This window comes from Anas acuta, chromosome 23 (assembly GCF_963932015.1).
Source record: "Anas acuta chromosome 23, bAnaAcu1.1, whole genome shotgun sequence".
Classification (NCBI taxonomy): Eukaryota; Metazoa; Chordata; class Aves; order Anseriformes; family Anatidae; genus Anas; species Anas acuta.
This window is the reverse complement of record NC_089001.1, coordinates 5732768-5749835: the sequence shown is the minus strand read 5'-3', so window position 1 is coordinate 5749835 and position 17068 is coordinate 5732768. Positions and strand designations below refer to the sequence as shown.

The 17068-nt window shown below is 41.0% G+C and overlaps 1 protein-coding gene across 8 annotated transcripts in view; it reads left to right on the top strand.

Moving 5' to 3' along the window:
• The window catches only part of PRDM10 (PR/SET domain 10), a 44957-nt gene extending 27902 nt beyond the window's left edge, over nt 1-17055 (top strand). For all 8 annotated transcript variants that reach the window (XM_068659413.1, XM_068659415.1, XM_068659417.1 and 5 more), the window contains 11 exons: nt 1724-2071; nt 3915-4070; nt 5077-5256; nt 6011-6121; nt 7226-7426; nt 8011-8154; nt 9175-9345; nt 10561-10701; nt 11540-11708; nt 12317-12429; nt 13430-17055. In XM_068659413.1, the coding sequence (XP_068515514.1) occupies nt 1724-2071; nt 3915-4070; nt 5077-5256; nt 6011-6121; nt 7226-7426; nt 8011-8154; nt 9175-9345; nt 10561-10701; nt 11540-11708; nt 12317-12429; nt 13430-13666 (1971 nt within the window). In that variant the 3' untranslated portion in view covers nt 13667-17055. The remainder of the gene's footprint in view (nt 1-1723; nt 2072-3914; nt 4071-5076; nt 5257-6010; nt 6122-7225; nt 7427-8010; nt 8155-9174; nt 9346-10560; nt 10702-11539; nt 11709-12316; nt 12430-13429) is intronic.
• The last annotated feature ends 13 nt before the right edge of the window (nt 17056-17068 follow it).

Genomic DNA, 17068 nt, shown 5'->3' with positions numbered 1-17068 from the left:
TTTGATAGTAAAACAGTTGCTATCATGTTCCTTTTCCTGGAATGGAAATATAGGTTTACCTCTGCAGTTCACATGGTAAAAAGGATTATTCAGGTTCACTAATTTAATCTCTAGCACAGCATTTCACAGTATTCCCAAGCTGTTTCCTCATCACAGCAGAGGAGCTCCTAACTTGACTTTTTCAATGTCAGCTGCTGGTGCAGACTTAGGGGACACAGCAAATGGCAGCCCAGGCATTCCCACAAGAAAAGGAGAGAGGAAACCAGGGAAATCTGTTTGCAGTAGTCTTGACTGTGGCTCATGCAGAAGTATGTAATGCTGAATGTGTGTAAGCATAGGTGCCAGCAATATTCTAGCACTATTTCTCCTAACTATCATGCCGCAGATCCTGTGTATAACATCTGAACAGAGGAGACATCAGTAAATGACAGGGTGTAGATCTTACTTTGCAGAAGAGTAAATGCTCCTTAGATTTCTTGCAGAGAAATAGCAGTATCGTGGTCTCTTTTCCATACCATATGGGTGACAGTCTGCTGTGATATTTCATGCATCCAGGCATACGATTTACTTCAAGCTTTGCAATTTACCAGCTTAGGTTATCATCCAATATTGATATGCAGGCCCAGAACACCCTCACCTATTTCTGTAGCCAGCACGTCCATCACTGGCTGTTCACAGCTCTGATACTGGGACTGGAATGGCTCCATTGCATTAATCTAAAGTGGGGGGGGGAGGAGGGAAGAGGAATAATGAATTTTTGCAGAAAACCATACACCAAAACAAAGCAGGGATTGGGAAGCGAAATTGCATATGGTATAAAAGTGCAGAGAAAGAGAAGAGCAGCCTAGTGTATTAAATCTTCAAATGGATATTTGCACAACTCGCATTATGCTCAATTCACAATATTCTTAGTTTCTTGCAATACCAAGAAAAGCAATTTCAAGTTTGACTGTGTATAATCAACTACCCTTTTGAGTAGCCAACAAAATCTATTGGATTTTCTCTTGATTTAGCACTGTGTGTTTTTTCTTTCATCTTCTTCATTTTCAGGCTCTCACACATGATAGATACTAAACGGCAAAGAAGTACAAACTGCTCACAAGTTCCTACCTGTTGCTTGTAAATCTGCCATTCTGCCCCTGCTGTAATGTTTTGAAACCAATTGTTTCAATAACAGCAAAAAGGTTTAGGCCAGCACCTCTCGAATGTGTATTCCACAAGAAGTTTACTTGGCAATGCTAAACCACTGCTGCACATCTCTGTGGTGATCTCTGCAGAAGCTGATTTTGTAACGGGCTGTCGAATTTCATGAGCCCTGCTCCTGCGTGAAAGGCAGAGCAATAGGATGGTGGCTGAACCATGGCCCAGTCCTGAAAAATGAGCTGGAACTGCAGCTCTCTTCTCAAGCCAAGGTCTGTAGTTTGGCGAGGGATTTAGTTTTATTTTACAGAAGAATGCCATGCTAAAGACAAAGGTTAGCTAAGTCAGCAAGAAGGAGGGACAGAAGAGGGAACTTTGGCATTCTGTTGTCCTAAGTTGGTGCACAGCTGCAGGTATGGCCTTTAACTTCAGTCCATCACAGCCTCCTCTTCTGTGAAGTGGTGACTAACTCAGAAGTGTTTTCTGAAGTTTAAGTTCACTGATCTTCTGTATTTTATCTTGAAATATTTGTCTGTGGGTTCTGTCCGTAATACTAAACATTGATGGACTCTGTTTCTTTCAGAATGCAGCTCTTCAGCACCTGTTTATCCGGAAATCCTTTCGCCCGTTCAAATGCCTGCAGTGTGGGAAGGCGTTCCGGGAAAAGGACAAACTGGATCAGCACTTGCGGTTTCATGGACGGGAGGGGAACTGCCCTTTGACTTGTGACATCTGCAACAAGGGCTTCATCAACAGTGGTGCTCTTGAGAGCCACATGAAGTTCCACATGGACCAGAAAACGTACTCCTGCATTTTCTGTCCTGAGTCCTTTGACCGCTTGGATCTGCTTAAAGATCATGTGGCCATCCACGTTACTGATGGATATTTCAACTGCCCTACCTGCAAAAAGCGCTTTCCAGATTTTATCCAGGTGAGATGCCATCCTGATTTAAAGTCTTGCTCGTTGGGTTTCATGCAAGCCACTCTGTTTAAGAATTTTTCAGTACTGTTTTTGTATAGTACAGCATGTCTGTGCTGTACATGTCTGTACAAAATAAAGGGGCCCATGTCTTCCAAAATTAGGAAGAGTGACCAAGCATTGCTAGATGTTGTTTTATGCTGTTAAAATGCTTTTTCTACTGAATCATTAGATGTGGTATTTCAGCATGCATTAGAATGCTCTGTACTGCTGGAGTCCCTTATCCCCCGAAAATCTCTAAAGAAAGAGGTCTCAACTACCGTTAGTCAGCACAGATCCAGAACACAAAAAGAATTGTGTTTTGCTGGATGCAACTTAAACACACCTTGTCCTTTTTGTTAAAACTCTGCATCAAAAAATGATGACAACAACAACAAAACAAAAAAACACATGGTGTTGCATGTTACAAATATTTTTTCATCCCTTGACTGTTTTTGCCAGGGTAATTCATTTGAAAAACCTTGCAGAAATGCCAGGGCAGATCAGTACAGTCTGCCTCCTGAGTTGCCCCTCAGGCTGGGTAGTTTATTCATCCCATTCTCTGCATGATGCTTAGGAGAGGTGGTGCTGGAGTAGTGAGTAATGTACATACTTTGAGCATTGTGTAGAGCCATTGGAGAAGACCATCAATAGAATTTAAGTATGTTATTTTAATGGTTGGTAAGGAAAAAAAAAAACCTGAGATGTACTGTGCACACGGTCGTTATACTTCATATGGACAAAGAGGTCCATATGTCTTGCTGAGCTGCTTGACTTAAATTGAAATGTAGAAATCTAGTTTATGTCAAGTAATAGGAACTGATAGAACGTTTGATAGGCTAGAGATGAAAGGATGGGGAAAAGTGGTTTACTAATATAATTCCATCACTGCAAAGAAACTTCATCTTCTGTAAATGTTGAACAAGGAAAAATGTTGATGATTCAGAAATGCTTTTCTGCAGCCTAATTCGCCTTAAACTTTCCTGTGAAATTGACCAAGTCAGAAGGTTGCACAGCTTTTTCCAGTTATTTGGCCTTGTTTTGAAACTTAAAGATGAATTTTTCATTTGGTGTTACATGAATAATTAAGTCTAGTCACCATAGATCACCGCCTACTTCTTAAATGCTTCTCTGAGCAAGAGTTGTTCCTTGCATGATCAGCATTAAAAGATAATAAAGATTTCATTGGAAATCCAATTCTTGAATAGTGCTTGGATTTCATATGTCAAACCTCATTAGTTATTTTATTGAAGAAGAAAAAAAAACTGCATGCTTCAAGAGGTCAAGAGTAGTCCCAAAGTATGCAAAAGTAATTGCCATTCAGGAATCCTTTACAAATGCTTTTCTCTTGGCTTGCTTTTTTGCCAATTGTAATTGACAGCTCATTCTTCCTGACTGAAAGGAATTAGTCTCTGCACTTGGATTTCTTACAAATGAAGTAAAGATAATGAACCTTATATGAACATGTTAACTCAAGGATGATTCAGTACAACCAGTACATCATGGACTTTTGCTGCCCATTGAATACTCAACTGTGCAATAGCTGATGCCTTCAAGAATCAGTCCTGAGGAAATTAAATTGTCTATCCAGATGCATAAGAGATGTCATGGCTTTATAGAAAGTATCACCAAGATATCAGCTGCTCTGATAAACTTCAGCTTCTTTTAAAGCCAGAACAGATTAGAGAACTCTTAGAACCCTTTTTTCTTTTTTCTGTAAGGATGTCTGAGACTGTTACCTGTTCCCACACACACTTGCATTTTTTTATTTTTATTTTTTGAATAAATTCCATTATTCTGTGATCTGCAATTCTAGGTCAAGAAACACGTACGCAGTTTCCATTCAGAAAAGATTTATCAGTGCACAGAATGTGACAAGGCTTTCTGCCGTCCCGACAAGCTGCGCCTCCATATGTTGCGACACTCAGACCGCAAAGACTTCCTGTGCTCCACATGTGGCAAGCAGTTCAAGGTGAGATGACTCTTGACTGGATCATTCCTGATACGGGTGCAGAATGACATTCTTTGCCCCCCTTTCAAAGATAAGGTCATTCTCTCAGAGGTGGAAGAAACCCATGTGTAAACATGCTAGACGTTCCTGCAAGGTGCACTGCTTTGTGTAGTGGGAGATTAACAACATACCTTTCTGATAGAAAAGGGGCAAGATCCAGCCCAGCATGCTCTGCCCTAATAGGGTGGCTCATGTATCAGATCTTATTTCTAATAAGTTAATTTAATAGCAAAGGCAGTTTCATCTTCTCATTAAGAACTGGCTCATTACACAGCTCAATTGCCAAGTGCTTGTGTTGTATTGCTTCTATCAAGTTAGCTAAGAAAACTTACTGATATCAACGGATTAATAATATTCATGGCTGAGGTGCCTGTGTCCGTGGAATGCATCTTGCCAGCACATAACATCTTTCCAGATCTCTCCAGAACAGACGGAGCAGGCTGAGCCACGTAAACCGTGGTGGCAGCAGCCTCTTCTTGCTAACTTAGTTTCCCATGAGGTACTAAGGGACTTTTGGTGAAGAAGAAGCTGTGGACACAGCATGTGCCCAGAGAGGCAGGGTAACATCTGGACAGGCTCAGTACCATTGTGGGGCATGAGGCCATCCATCATCAGAGAGCATTAAGCGATGCAAGTTTCTAGGCATACAGAATTACAACTAGAATATAATATTTTAGATTAATTCAGAGAAAAGCCAAAGTGGAGGGGTTCATTCTTACTGAAGCCGCTAAGTTAGCATTAGCTTGGCTTCTGCTTTTGTGGCTGAGCAACCTCAGCTTCTTTTCAGTGATAAACGTAAGCCCCAAAGGGTTCCAGCAGTGCTGTCCAGCGCATGCAGCTCTATCAGCAGCCCTGGAGAGGAGAAGCCAAAGAGAGGTCTGAACAGCTTACATCCTAACTCCTGCTTGTAGCAGTAAGCAGTGCTGTTACTACTGTTATTTATTCCCTGTGATTGGTCTTCCCTTAGAGGAAAGACAAACTGCGAGAGCACATGCAGAGGATGCACAACCCAGAAAGGGAGGCCAAGAAAGCTGACCGAATCAGCCGCTCCAAAACTTTCAAGCCTCGCATAGCTTCCACTGACTATGAAAGCTTCATGTTCAAGTGCCGACTGTGTATGATGGGTTTCCGCCGGAGGGGAATGTTGGTGAGTGTCCATGTGCTCTAGCTTCTCTCACAAATTCTGTACTCACATCTGAATAGTTGAGGAATAAAGGTGTAATTCCAATGGCTGGAACATGAGGATGCTGTGAAACGGGGATAATTCTGTAGCTGGTTTGAGATTCTGCATCTTCTTTAAACCTGTACATCCCTCCTCAGCAAATGTGTGCATTCGTGTATTTCATTGTCTGTCTTGTATGTCAGCTTGTCACCACCATATCTCAGCACTGTGTAATGTTGATTGATTTGTAATGCATTTAACAGAATATGTGATTAATATATTGCATAGCTCAGCCTTAACTGCCTCACAGCTTTCATGATGGTCTTCCCTGTCCTTTCCTCCTTCTCGAGTGGGGCCTCTGCTGGCCAAGCCCTGCAATCGCCACTGTGGCAGGATGTTTGCAATAAGATGTCCTGCTGCATATTTTATGAGGGTTGTAATCTCTCCTAGCAGAGGTCCTTTGCATTACCTTGTTCTCAGCTACGTGAGGTTTCTGACAAGTTACTTTACCCCTTACCATCTTAGTTGGAGAGTGTAAATGAGATCTAGCAAGGCCATGTTTACCTTCAGTAGCTGATTGTGAATGCACAACAACTCTTGCAACAGAAAATGCTTCTGGTGCTTCTGGCTAGCATCACTACAGTTTTGGTTTGGCAGTTATCCATGTCTAGGAGAAGGAGCAATTGTTTAGCTTCCAGATGTAATATGCTCTCTTGTTCTTTTGTTTCTTTCTCCTAAGGTGAATCATTTATCAAAGAGACATCCAGACATGAAAATAGAAGAGGTGCCAGAGCTCACGTTGCCCATCATCAAACCCAACAGAGATTATTTCTGTCAGTACTGTGATAAGGTATGTAAGGAAGTCAGCCCTCAGAGGGTAGCTCAGTCCTAGACCCCTATACAGGCAATTTGTCTCTGCATAGCAACATCTGGCAGGGTTTGCAGCTCTTCCGAGGAGCTTGCAAACAACTTTCCTGCAAGCACTGTCCAAAAGAAATTGAGATGAAATGCACTTAGGCCAAGACATCTGAATACTAATAGAAAATTGCTGTCCTCCTGTGGTTGCTGTGTTCGGAGTAGGTAAAATGTAAATACTCTGATCCAGCAAGCAGTGACCTGCCCTTAGTCTTGTATCACTTTTTGCAACACAGGACTAAGTATCCTACCTAGCTATAATTCCTGAGCACTGTTGTGTTTTTTTTTGTTTTTTTTTTTTCTGGTTTCTATATCACTTCTAAAAATGAGTCTGTAACTCCTTTTTATTTTAAGCAGCTTACTCAGTCACATGCCAGTAATTCCCAGTGTTCAGTAGAGCCTGAAGCTTCTTCTGCACTTTGGTTTCTGTTCTTACTCTCTGGCCTTTTGCTTTTTATGTATGTGGGCCTTTATTTACCAGGAAATGTATTTTGACTGACTGTTCTTATCCTTAATACATGCTTCAGTGATGACTCCTTCCTTTTGTTCAAAGGGGAATAAAAAGATAGTTTTTAAATAATGCTATAGCATATTATTTTGTTTGTGCCAAAGAAGTTGTTATAAAAAAATATTTCAATTACTGAATGCTATTAAAGCAATTTAATGCTTCATGCAAGAGTGGATGCATCACCCTTCATGACAAATTACAACTTTTACCAGTGGCTTCCCTGACATTTGCACTTCAAGAATGAACTAAAAAGGTCTTCCTTTCACTTCCTGTCCTGCTGTGATGCTTTGTTCTGGCATACAGCATGTTCTCAAATAGCTTCTGCGTCCTACACAAGTAGTTGCTTTTATAGGCTGATTAAACACTGAAATGTGTATGTCTATCCATGCATGATGTTGTAATTATTTGGGGTTTCAACTAAGCATACTGTCTAAAGCAACATGCAAACCTTCCAGGTGAAGACAGCTGGTGTCTGTTTTCTGTGCTGACCTTGGGCTTATACCATTTCCATTCCAAACTTTCACCCTGCAGGTGTACAAAAGTGCCAGCAAACGCAAAGCACATATCCTGAAGAACCATCCTGGTGCTGAGCTACCTCCAAGCATCCGGAAGCTGCGCCCTGCAGGCCCAGGAGAGCCAGATCCCATGCTGAGCACCCACACTCAGCTGACAGGCACTATAGCCACCCCTCCGGTCTGCTGTCCTCATTGTTCCAAACAGTACAGCAGTAAGGTACGGGGGTCATCTCCTAGCCTCGAAGCACAGCCTCTCCCTGGCGATGCTCTTTCACCTTGGTCTTTGTAATCTGTCAGTCTGCAAGCAAAGCTCTTTTATTCTGAGCCACAGTGCTGGTTTCATGCTGTGTATTGACAATGCAGGCACAGCCTGCTAGCTTTATGGCAAAAAGGTTCCATAAATAGAGGACATGAGCTTGAAAGAAGAAATGTAAATGCTGCCAGTATGTGGTCACGAACAGAAAAGCTCGGAAACTACTCACTTGTTAGTTGCAAGGGAGAAGGGTAAGGAAACAGAATGGGGGGGAAGGGAAAGTGACCCCAAAATATTTAGCTATGTTGGGGTTAAAAAAAAGCTCATGGGTTCTTTTGAGGCAGTGTTTCAGTATCAGATAGCTCTAATCAACAGAATTTTTGTGATCTTTGTTTCCTTTTTCCTGACCAGAAAATTGTGTAGCATGAATCTTCCTGCTGTTTTACTGAGGGAAACCTAAAACCTGCAGTCCGCGTGGCTGTTAGATTTCAGTTGACCCAAAGTTGAGAGGCCAACCACCTTTCTAATGCTCTTTTGCATCTCTGTAGACGAAGATGGTACAGCACATTCGCAAGAAGCACCCGGAGTTTGCTCAGCTCCCTAACACAATACATGCCCCGCTGGCGACAGCTGTCATCAGCTCCACTCCTGCCGTTCTAACCACTGACAGCACTACCGGAGAGACTGTTGTGGTAAGGATTGAAGATGTTAAATCAGGGCAATGGAGGAAAACAAATGGGACAGAAGCCCTCTGGTTGTAGTCTTAGTGTTCTTGGCAGACATTATTTAAAAACACAGATGTTAGGACACTACTTGAGGTCACTTCTGTTCTTGAATTTGTGCTGTATTTTTGCTCATCTGGGATTTATATACTTCTTTTTAGAGCTCTAAGGATTTGCATTTTTTCCTTCTCCATTCCTTTCAGACATGTGCTACTGACTCCACGTAATGCTTTTACATATGCCCAATTAACTCAGGAATCCACATCTTACGGATTTTCACTGGGGCTGTTCTCCTCAGGTGCTGATGATCACAAGGACATGTTAAACAATGATAGACAGAGAACTGGATCAAACTCCATTCAGAGAAGTCAAAATTCTGCTGTAATCCTCTGAGCAGTGCAGTACTGAGTGTTGTAAACCTCCAGTGGTTGATTTCTCCACTGCTAATGCATCAACTGCTACAGAAGTGAAAGTAGAGAATAGAAAATCAGTCTGGTGTCCTTTAATGATGCTGGGATGCTGCAAAGTTTTTAAGAGCCCTATTAGCAACAATTTAAAACTCCTATTTAAAGATTGAAATTGGATAAGAGACTGTTTGGCTTGATCATGGGCAGACTCACCCATTAAATGTGACTGCAAATTTTAGAAATACAGTTGTCAAGAAAAGTATCACTCTGGCAGGTGAGAAGGAAACATGGAGCATGTCTGAGGAAGCAGTACTGTATTTGGTAACAAAAGTCCTGCACTAAGAGTTGTCTCTTAGTTACCCAGACAAAAAATGTTAAGTCAGAATATTTTTTTAAATGATTATTGTATGTTAAGTTTACCCTGGATGATCCTGAGTAGCATTTAGAGAGTAGAGCAAAACTAGCAGATGATCCCTGGTATAAGTGTTATATTCAGTGCAGTGAAAGAATTACAGCCCTGCAGAGGTATTCAGTCCAGAAGACAATATGAGATGATATTCTTTCAATCTTTCTACCTGTGCAGACAACAGATTTACTGACACAAGCAATGACGGAGCTGTCCCAGACCCTCACAACAGACTATCGAACTCCCCAGGGAGATTACCAGCGGATCCAGTACATCCCTGTGTCTCAGTCCACGACAGGCTTGCAACAGCCTCAGCATATCCAGCTGCAGGTTGTTCAAGTGGCCCAGGTGAGTAACCAGCTGCGGGATTTGATCTGCTTTTTGACCTTCTCATACCAAGCTTGTGCTTTTTGGGGGCTGTATTGCTGGGAGGTTTGTTAAGGCGTAGTTACTTAAAAAAATAAAATAAAGTGGTGTAGACAAATTGCTTGGTGGTGGATAGAGGTCCTATCATAAGCATTGTGTACTGGGCATAAATGTTCCTATCAGTCTTGGTCACTTTGAAGAAGACTTTATCAACAGAGTCCTAATTTAGTTCTATCTGGGCAACTTCACTCGAGTCTTCTCTAGGCTGGCTTTCCAGCAACTGAAAACTGGGTCAGTGGGTGACCTGCTTCTGTGGTTGTGAGGACTAATTTGTACTTCCTTTTCTCAGTGAGCCAGAGCCAAAATTTAGAAGTACAGAAAGCATTTGCTTTTTCATTCATATTATCTATTAGAATATTCATTCTCTGTGATGCCCAACAGCCTCCTAAAAATAAAAACAGAGTGTAGCTAGGATAAGTGAGCTGAGGAAAATTTATATTCAGGCAACTATAAGAAATCACCACAGCATTCAAATCCAGTAGGTACTGGATGAAGCTGAAACTACCATGTCTTTGTATTTGAATCTGAAATTCAGTGTTCTCTGACCTAGTTATTACCAATTTAATTATGAATTTGGTTGATAAAGGCCTAAACTATGGCCCCAGTTAACATAGACCGTGGCTGTTTTGACAACATAAGAGCACGAATACAATACAGGAGCACAAATTCCTGCAGCTGATACTGGATTTATCAAGATCTGAGACTTGTAATTAAATTAATTATTATTAACAGGTGTTGCTCCAAAAGGCTTTTAATCAGTGAGACTGAACACTTCGTCCTGAGGCACAGCTATGTCAAACTACAGTACAAGAGATGCAGTTCTTGAGTATGTGTGTACTATATGGACAGATACTTACAGAGGGATGGTCCAATGGTTGTGACACTAATCCAGTTTTTCAGACCCTTTGGTTCACATCTAGCTCTGCCACAGACAACTTGTATGACCGTAGGCAAGTCCTTTCTGTTGATACCACCAGGATGTGACCACCTCAGTGCAACTGCATCTGTTAAGTGTGTTATTCTGTCTCACAGGAGTGCAATAAATACTTCATTGCTCCAGATCTTGTCACAGAAGTTTATATGGCTGCTTCTGCAAAGAATGCAAAATACACACCTCTGCTTTGATTTTCTGTCTAGGCTACCTCACCTCACCAGTCCCAGCACTCCACAGTAGATGTTGGGCAGCTTCATGACCCCCAGACGTACACGCAGCATGCCATCCAGGTGCAGCACATCCAGGTCACAGAGCCATCATCAGCAACTCAGCCATCGTCGCAGGTATTTCACTCTTCTCTGTGCAGCTGGTATATTATATACTGTGACGCAGGACAGAGTCTTTTGTATGTCAATTAAAGCACCACACATGAAATGAGTGCCACTTGAGCATCTTTGAGATCATCAGGTGGTTCCCAAATGTTCATAGGGCTATTTTAGAGCGTATACGTGGTAGAGATAAATGGCTAGAAATGGACAGGTTTGCAGTTATTTGTGGTTGAATAAAGTTAGCCAATTGGAAGATGTAAATGAAAACTGGTGTTCTTCTAATATTTGAATATACTGGTGTTGAATATCTTCTGGGATAGTTTAAAGCCTCTGGTTTCCATCCTCTATCAGACTTGCTACTGCAGAATCATAGAATATCCTAAGTTGGAAGTGACCCACAAGAATCACTGAATCCAACTCATGGCTCCATGCAGGGCTACCTAGAAATTAAAGCATATGTATGACAGCATTGCCAAAATGCTTCTTGAACTGCAGCGGGCTTGGTGCTGAGACCACTTCCAGCGGAGCCTGTTCCAGTGCCTGACCACCCTCAGTGAAGAACTCTTCCCCAGTATTCTATCTGAACCCCCCCTGATGCAGCTTTGTGCCATTCCCTCGGGTCCCATGTATCCTTTGGCAAGCCATGTCTCTCTTTTCCGATCTTACCAACCACAGAGAGACACAAGCCTGGGGGGAGGGAGGAGAGCTTTGCAGTTCTTGTACTCAATATGCTATAGAAACTCCTACACCTCTTTTCCCTTGACAAGGAGGCTGTGCTTATAACAGTGCAGAAGCATACAATCCTTCAGCATGCTGGAGAACACTTACCTTTTTTTTTTTGTTTGTTTTTTAGGTTGGGGGTCAACCTTTGAGTCCCTCCTCACAACAATCTCAGCAGGAACTCAGCCCCTCGCAGATGCAGACAGCTACATCTACACAAAACCAATCCCTCCAGCAGCAGCAAGGGTCTTCAGTCCAGCACACATATCTTCCCAGCACATGGAACTCATTTCGGAGCTACTGTAAGTGTCAGCAGTAACTGGAAGTTTGGCTGATGTGTAGGACTGCTATGTTCTCCGTTTTACCAGCCAACAAATGGGAGAGAATATCTTCTAAATGGGAGAGTATGTCTTTGTAGATCTTTATGAATATTAAACAATTTTAGAAAATGAAAATTGTTGTATTAGCTTTTTTTATATATATATACTGTACATCTATAATTACTTGATATGTAGTCTGGATAGGCAGACTGGGCACCTTTAATTCAAGGATCCTGCACTCAGCAGGAATCCATATAGTGGACAGCAGCTTGTTCAAATTTGGATGGATGCTTCAAAGAGTCATACAGGAGATGAGGGTGACATGAAATGACTTCATGTCCATAAAGCTCTGGATGATAATTCTGTGATTTCTTGGGGGTAGAACAAGCTGTTAGTTATATGCATGAAGAGAATCCTCAGCCAATGTTATCTGGTATAATTCTCTTGAGCAGAAATTCAGGTTGCAAAAAGCCTTTTAAAACTCCACAGGCCTCAACAACTACTCTTGTTATCGATGCAAGACTTTATTATCTTTCAAGGTGATCTTTGAGTTTGATTGAATATTTTGATTCTCCAATTTCAATTTTCAGCATCTGAGATTCAGATGATGACCATTCCTCAAGGCCAGTATGTGATCACAGAGACAGCTGTAGGTACACCTGTCACCACTGTCAACACAGGGCAAGTGAAAGCTGTTACTCAGGTAAGGAAAAGAATCGTGGCCTTTTCTTTTTGTCTAGAATAATGTATCGTGCTTTTAAAGCCTTTAGATTGAAGGTTAAAGGAATTCTAAAATGATGACAGGGCCACAGAGAGCAATGGTGCATCTAGAGAGGTCCATAGTGTACTGTCTGAAAGGACTTTGGCTTTCTGTAATGATTGTAGGGAGTTCTACATGTATGCTGGGTGGAATCTCTAGGCAAAACAGCTAATAAATGCTGTGTCATAGGTTAAGGAGAAAACTGCTACTGGTAAAATCTAGTAATGTTGTCGACTTTGAGGTTACAAAAGGCAAGACATAATCTCATATGTGTAAGGGAAATCATTTTTTTTTTTCTGAGGTAGCATCATATTCCTTCATGTGTCAAGAACAGTTTTCTGCACCTAGCCATTTGCAAGGTCCATGCCTGTCAGACCCTTGTATGACTCCTTGAGGTTTAAAGTGTTCACTTAATCACATTTGTAGGAGAAGGTATGATTCAGTGGCAGTAAAAATATTTACAACTAAGCTGTATCCATGAGGCCAAGTTTCAGAAACATTTCTGAGAATTACTATCTCACCTAGGAAGCAATCCAGCATAAGGAAGTGTGGTAGTTTTACTACACTGATATTGGACACTAGAAATGAAACTTCTGCTAGAACATATGGAAAATGGAAGAAACTTTCAGAATAGTTGTATTGTAATTTCTATTTTAATAGAAATTGCTATTTTAATTTCTAATGGTGGATTAACTGTATAAATAGTTTAACTGTTCATAACTAACCCAAACTTCAAAGTAGTCCAATGTACTTTAAAGCAGGGGTCTAATCAGTGTTACCTTGGTCTCAGAAATAACACTTTAAAGCATTACATTCTCAACTTCAAAATTCCTTGTTCATACCAAAATGTCTTTCAGCACAGCAGCAGGAAAGTTGAAGATGATTACAAAAGAAAAGATATAGAAGATGAAACAATTACTTATTTTTTATATTCTTCATGCAGACTCACTATGTGATATCTGAAGGTCAACCTGATTTGGATGTCAAACAAAACTCTTCGCTCTCCAGTGAGGTACAGGTTGGTGTTTCCCAGCCGCCAGCCCATGCTGATACATTGGAATCTCAAACGAGTAATCAGCAGCAAACAACCCAGTACATAATCACTACAACCACCAATGGGAATGGGGGCAGTGAAGTGCACATCACTAAACCAAGAACTTTCTCAGCAGAACATGAATGAAGAAGCCTTGCAGTGTCATTTGCTTGTACTTTTCACCTCCCCCAGAAGCTCAAATATATGGGTATCCTGGAGCTCAATATGTTTTAAAGTATATGCTCACTTAACTTCAACTAAAATATTGGAGCTCTTCTTAATGCTTTAAGAGGGTTGAAGTCCTCAGTGACCACGAAGAAGTACCCTCAAAATCCTTCTGGGATACTATTTTATGCAGCTTTTAACAAAAAGGACAAAAGGAGAAATGAAACCTGCTTGCCCTGGACTTTTTTGGCATGTCTGCTGACCCTTGTTTCTTCCTTCATGGAAGTGTCTCTGGTAAACAACTCTTATTTCAATTGGAAGGGAAAAGCTTGCCCAAGTGAAGGCTAATTGGCAGATTATATTGTATGTATATTTTTAATAGGAGCCGTTGAACAGGAGGACATCATGTAAATTGCCAGAGTATGGCAGAACTGCTTCCTCTGTCTTTGTTTCAACAGCCAAGTTGAAAGGGAATATATGCTTGAGAGCAGACTGCCTGAAGAAAAAGGGCAGCAGCAAAGCAGTGACTGTGTATGTGTGTGGGGATGGATATAGCAATGAAGCTGTGAAGACGTGCAGAAGCAGTCCATTAAATTATTATTTTTCCAACCCCTCAAACTGTTTACATGCTGTCTCCCCTGCCCTACTTTACCAAGAAGTTCCAGAAGAAGGAAAAGTGCAGTCTTAACCCCATGTTTGGAACAAACTGATCAAAACCCTAGTAGCACATAATGGTAATACAGAGCCACTGTAATCTCTTTCCCCTCCAGAGTTTGCAGGGAAAATCGCCTTTTTGCCTGTAAACAAGAAAGTTTCACCTTAGCCTGCATTGCAGCTTCTGCTGTGACCTCTAGCAACAGTTGTGCCAGGAGAAGCAGGTACAGGAATACACCTCTGAAGATGCAGGGTAGTTATCTCTGTTGCCATCTCAAAGTGGATGTATTTTTCTCTTGAAGACTGAATGGAGAGTTGGTTATGCTGATTTTCCAAACACCTTGTTAACAATGCACTGTAATTCCTTTGGACAGTTTCATAAAATGACCAGCCTTGGACTCAGGAAACACGTACAAGAAAAACACCAATGGACCACTATTTATGGGACACAGAAAGCCATCTGCGAGTTGCCTGCTTTGGTAGACCTGGTCTACGTACCGAACTCACGTTATTCTTAGGGACCAGGAGAAAGAAAAAGTTTTATCTTTTAAGGCAGTGTATTTTTTTCTTACATAATTCCCCTTCACGGGTCTTGTTGGTTGGTTATTTAATGCATTCTGGTATTTGCAAGAATATGACTACATCTCCATTTACTGTTGATGGGATATACTGTTTGTGTCTAAACCTCCATTCACTCTGCTTGAAACCTCATCCCAGAATGTCAGTGTACCATAGGATACATTTATTTATAAAACAAAAGCAAAGAAGTTTTGTCTTAATGGCCCTTGAGAAAGGTCGGAAGAACTAAGAGAGGATTTTTTTTTTTCTAATTTCTTCTTACATTGCATTGAGCACGAATCTGGAACTTTTGTGTTTGTACTCCCACAGAATGAGATGAGGATTAACGATGTGAGTAGGTGTTACACATGTTTACAGGTTGTGGTGTCAGGCCTTACGGAGTTAAAGCTCTTAGACATGAGAGAACTTAACACTCAGACTGAAAAAGTGGATGACTTGTTACTTGCTGGCAAAGCCTTGTAGCATGTATTGCTTCAGTAAATAACATTTTAAATATGGTATGGAAGTAGTGACTGTGCATGATGAGATAAATCCTGTTTAAAATATTGGACAGCTCAGAACTGTTTTGAGGTAGCTTGAAGTGAGTTGCCAAAACATAGATTAATTTGTGCCTGGTATTTTGCTTCTCTTACTGCAACCACTGTACTGGGGCATTAATTAATAATTGGGGCATTAACGTGATTGGTAAAATATACAGAATCACAGAATTTCTAGGTTGGAAGAGACCTCAAGATCATCGAGTCCAACCTCTGGACTAACGCTAACAGTCCCCACTAAACCATATCCCTAAGCTTTAATGAAGACCTGAGCTCCCATTTAGTGTAGTGCAGTGATGAGTCCTTCAGTTCAATGGATTTGGGAGGTCATCTACTTTAGCAATGCAGCCAAGCAACTGCAGTTGTCCTTGCTTGAGCACTTTTGAGTAACAGGCCATTATGATGTTCATCTGGGTGAGCAGAAGGGAGCTCTTGGTTTTGGCTTTGCCTTGTGGCATCTTTTTCAAGAAAAGGGTCTATTTTCAGACTGCTAGATTAATAACATGAGTCAAATGTGGTACGAGTAATAGGAAAATAGGAAACTTGGAAATGGGATATTGCAAATGCACTGTTCTGCAGGAGCATTTTTTAAGTCTTAAAAGCTCTACAGTCTTTAGAGATGATCAAACTTTGTCTTTAACAATATTGCAAATGTGGGATTAAACAAACAAACAACAAAATTTTGTTACATTCAACTTTGTTAGAAAGGATCACAGAATGAGGTTGCTTGTTCTTGTACCAGTTATTTAAAGCTGAAAACTACAGGGTATTCCAGAAAACAATTGTAAAACAGCATCTTTGAACTCACATGTTCCTTATCAAAGTTTCTGCTCTGTCCCACAGTAATAGTAGTATACTTATCCATCAGCTTGACACCAGCATTAAGTGATTCACTGTGTCTTAAGTCAAACTGATGCCTCATCGGGGGAGAAGCATCCCTGGAAATCAAGCATTGTGAATTTTCATTCCAAAGTAATAAAATATAGTGATTACCCAGACTGGGGGAGAGAGCAGAACAGCCCCACAGCACAGCTGTGCTACAGGGACTGCTTTTAAAAAGAAGACAAAAACAAAACACAACAAAAATAGCCAATATTTCTTTTTTTTTTTTTTTCCTTTCTTTTTTATTTTTTTCCAGTTTCTGCAGTGCAGAAGGCATAGGATTTACTATATTTTATTATTATTTTTTTAACCAGAACCACCCCAAACATTTGTCTCTTAAAATGATGTCCCGCTGGAGCTTAATGCTGCAGTACTCTGCTACCTGCACAGGGCATGATTTGCTCAAAGATGGGAATTGCCATGGGGCCTTCTGGGGCCTCAGGCTTTTCTGTGCAGGTGTTTTGGGTCAGTTTCTCAACCCTCACCCCATTAAAAATTAAAATTAAAAAAAAAATATACACCTCTCAGACTGCTGGGGCACTTGGGACGAAACATGGTTGTTTCCATGGGATGCTGCAGTGGCTGTCCCACATCGCTCTGCCCGCTGTTATTTAAATGTGTATGTTTATTGTACATTCAGTGACTGTTCTAGTGTTAATAGTCTTGTGCTACCTGGCAGGTGTAAAAACGAAATTAATAAATTCCTTTTTTTTTTTTTTTTCTAAATACCGAG